The sequence below is a fragment of the Triticum urartu genome, chromosome 7A (assembly GCF_056163025.1).
Source record: "Triticum urartu cultivar PI428250 chromosome 7A, HENAU_Tu73, whole genome shotgun sequence".
NCBI classification, from domain to species: domain Eukaryota; kingdom Viridiplantae; phylum Streptophyta; class Magnoliopsida; order Poales; family Poaceae; genus Triticum; species Triticum urartu.
Genome location: NC_141879.1, coordinates 304614475 through 304618429, shown reverse-complemented (window position 1 = coordinate 304618429; position 3955 = coordinate 304614475). Strand labels below are relative to the sequence as shown.

The following is a 3955-nucleotide window of genomic DNA, read 5'->3' as shown; positions in this document are numbered from 1 at the left end:
TTACATCCAGAACACTACAGGAGAAAAGGACAGGATATGCTTAGACACTACACAAGAGGTAGAGCAGTGGCGCGTGGTTTGCAGCTCTCCCCTATGATCATACTTAAGCCCAAACGTGCTCATATGGAGCACGCAACAATCGACGATGCACGTAGGCTCCACTCCCTCGCGCTGCACACACTCGACAAGGCAAAAGTTGCTGTTGCCCATGTACGCGAGATTGGCCCTTGTTGCTGCTAGCCGCCGCTCCGGGACTTTGAGGAACAACTTCTCCTTCGCAATCTTACAATATGGCTGCACAGCACTTTCGCGGCTGTGGGAGGCGACTTCACAGGCACAAATGTACCCGTCTTTACGGAGCCCAATCCATGTGCCTAGCTCGCTGTCGTAGTAGCCTTGCCCTTGGAAAGGCAGAGCCCATTCCCCATGCCACCTCCACTCAGAACGCTTGGTGTCGAATGAGAAGGTACCCTTTGGAACATGTTGATAAAGACTGTCGTGTGCAGACATGAATATGGTGTTCCCGTCCGGGTGCAGCACGTAAGAGGAAATTATATCATCCATGGCAAATGGCGGTGGCGATGGCACCCTTTTCCAGGACCAATCCATGGCTGGCCGTGGATCCTCAAGCTCATCGCTTCCCGTGGCTGCCCATGACATGGCCTCAAAAGAGTGCTGCTCGCCGTCATGGCGAGATGTCAATGCATACAACTTATCACCGGTGGCCATAGAGATGTCAATGCCACCAAGCAGTGAACGTGGTAGGCTTGGCCCGATGGTGATTCCCGCTATCTCGGTGTCATATACGAGGATGGGAGTCTGTGGACAGTGTGGGTTGGTGGCGATGAAGATGCTGTGACCAAAGGCCGTGAAGCTCATGCCAAGATGGCGTACTGGCACGGGAAACTGGAGGACGGGAGGGTCAGGGAACCCAAACTGCACGTCGCTGGTGCAGGTAGTATCTTGCAAAGTGTCAGCATCAACCTTGTAGATGCTGAAGCCCGTGTCCCAATCATCCAGCACTAGGTAGAGGTGCTTCTTCGGCGCACGCTGCGGCCTTTTCCCGGTGAGGTCGCCGTCGAGGTGCGAGTGTTGACGCTTGGACATGTCTCCTCGACTCCTCCTATCAATCTTCCCGCACTAATAACTGGATATAAAGATTGAATTTTTGATTCTGATGGAGGTTACGAGGTTGCCAGTAGAGGAGAAGAAATTTATAGAGAAACGGAAGGGCAAGGAGGAGGCGACAGATCTAACCTGACTCCCAGCCGGGCTCGGATTGCAAATAGGCAATGGCAGAGTGCCTAGCTAGACCCCGAGTCGGAGCAGAACCACCATGACGAGCGCACTACTCCACAAGAGAGCCTCACCGGAGTTGCCGTGCCGTGGTCGCCGAAGTCGTCGCCGCCGCTCTCGTGCTCCACGCGCCCGTGGACTGCTTGAGTTGCCGGGCCGCCCGTATGGCTAGAAATAAGGCAGTTGAGACGCGCCGCCCCTCCGTGGTCGCCGAAATCTTGGTGTGGCCGCCGCCCTCTGCTTCCCTTCTTTCTTTCTTTTTTGTTTTGTTTTGCACTCGGTTCGGCCCATTCCGGGGTATAGCCTGCCTAGGCGCATACATGGGCCCATTCCGGGGTTGAGCCAGATTTTTTTGTAAATTCTCTCGAATGTCTCAAAAAAAAGATAAATTCTCTCAAAAACAATTTCTCTAAAACAAGTAGTACATACTCCCTGCGTCCCATAATATAAGAGCGTTTTTTACACAAGACGGAGGGAGTATTAAACAATGTTCCCAAAACTTTAGAGAATGTTCATGAATTTTTAAAGAGATCACAGACTAAAACATTGTTCATGCATTTTAAATAGCTTTCATGATTTTCCCGAAGTTCTTTTTTTAATGCTTTGAATTTTAAATACATTCCAAAAAATAATGAAAACAATAATATAGATAGGAGAAAGCAAGAAGACAAACTAGAACAGGAGAGGGATACAAAAGGACAACAAAATGCACAAACAGCTAAAAGCTCCAGGAAAAAACATATCTGTTAACAAAATCGCACAATCAGCTAAGTGCATCTCTAGCCAGTCCCCTATAAGTTAATAAAGTAAAACCCTTAGTAGAGTATATATATACTCTACTGTTTTTTGCCGTTTCTAGCCGATTCCCTAAACTTAACGGAGTAAACTTCAATTTGATCAAATTCAAACCAATTTGAACCACATTCAAACTTAGACATAGATAGTTTTGCAGAACCAAATATAAAACACAAATTTAAACTAAATTAAGCTTAACTAAAGTACTTTCGATCGAATGTGAGGTTGAGCCAATCCTTCCTCGTCAGGTACGGTGTGTCGTGATTTGGGTCCATGCTAGTGTCGTCGTCTTCGTCGCCGAGGAAGACACTCCTCCACTCTTCGACTTTGATCTCCTCGTCCTTGCTGCCCTTCGCACCGTCGTGCTTGCCGCCTTCGACCTCGTCGGAGGAGATAACGATAATCTCGCCACTAGCGTTGGCAAAGATCATCCGCTCTGCCTCCACAAGCTTCAGGTGCTGCTGGCAGAGCTCTTGCATGTACGCCCTGTCGGCGGCCTCGGCCTCGAGGCGCTCCCTCGCCTCGCAGCCCTCCCGCGCCATAGCCGAGCTCACCACCCCCGGCTCCTCCGTGACGAGGTGGACCGGAGCCGTGCCGAAGTGGAAGTTGAGTCGGGCCGCCACGCCGTGGTAGCGGACCTACCAGCGGTCGTACTCCTTGGCCGCGAGCTCGGGCGTATGGAAGCTCCCGAGCCACCGCTGGGTGTGGGTCTCCTGATCCATGATTTTGGCCACACACGTCCCCCACTGTCCCTGCCGGACCCCGAGGTAGGTCCTCGTCGACGGCCGGGGCAGAGGGAGGATAGGGAAATTAAGGAGCAGATCGAGAGCACTTTGTTTATCTCCTGAAAACTCAAACTAGCCCCAGTCCACCATATGACAAGAGCGCGATCACTGTAAGAACAGAAGCTACAGCAGGAGCTGAGAGGAGCCCAATATATCCAAATAGAAAGTGCCAATCTCCAGCCTCAAGTTGAGGAATGAAGTGAGACTGGCAGAAAATTCAGACATACCAGTAGAGAACCCTCAACACAATATTGCCATTCTCGACAGCGAAAAAACTTAATCAGATAATTGTTGGAGGCGCTTTGCACCAGCTTAAAAAACATATGGGCATCACACCGATGGAGGGTGAAATCATAGGGTGCCCAATCCAATCTAGAACTTTACTCCATAAAATGCACGATACAGCGCAACCCACCAGAAGGTGGTCAGTATCCTCCAGCGAATTGCCACAAAGAACACATTCCACGTTATGTGGGAGGCCACGCCTCGCGAGACGATCGACGATCCAGATCCTTTTCCGGATAACTAGCCAGATAAGTATTTTGCAACAAAGGGGATCCCACGTCTTCCAGATTGCATTTGCAAAGGCACATAAAGGAACTCCTTGGGAGAAAGCTCGGTATGCTGATTTGGAAGTTAAGTGACCGGAAGGTTCTAACCTCCAACTCAAACAATTCTCCTGAGATGGATCAAGTTGGATTAACCCTGATGACATCCCAAATATTAAGCAATTGAATAATTTTTTTAATGGTGAACTTAATCTTGATGTCTCTCAACCAACGGCCATCAGTAAGGCCATCAGCCACCTTGGGCGTGGATTTGATATTGTTTGGGACTGAAGCGACAAGATCCAAATGCCTCCAAGGTTTATCAGGTTCAATCCTAGCAATCCACGCCCGGCGAAGCTTCATTGCAGAACTAATGCCAGTAAGGTTAATGACCCCAGGGCCCCCATTTTGCAGGGCAGTGCCCTTCAACAATTTCAGAGCCCTTCCAAAGGAAGGCCCTGCAAATCTTGTCAATTTTCTTGAACACCCAAGGAGGAGGATCAAGAGAAATCAGATTGAAGATTTATATGC

At 49.6% G+C, this 3955-nt stretch overlaps 1 protein-coding gene across 1 annotated transcript; it reads right to left on the bottom strand.

Moving 5' to 3' along the window:
- Window positions 1-1107, bottom strand: LOC125524600 (uncharacterized). Its single transcript, XM_048689635.2, has one exon. It carries the CDS (start codon window positions 1105-1107, stop codon window positions 1-3), a length of 1107 nt encoding a protein of 368 aa, XP_048545592.2.
- Window positions 1108-3955: the final 2848 nt, after the last annotated feature.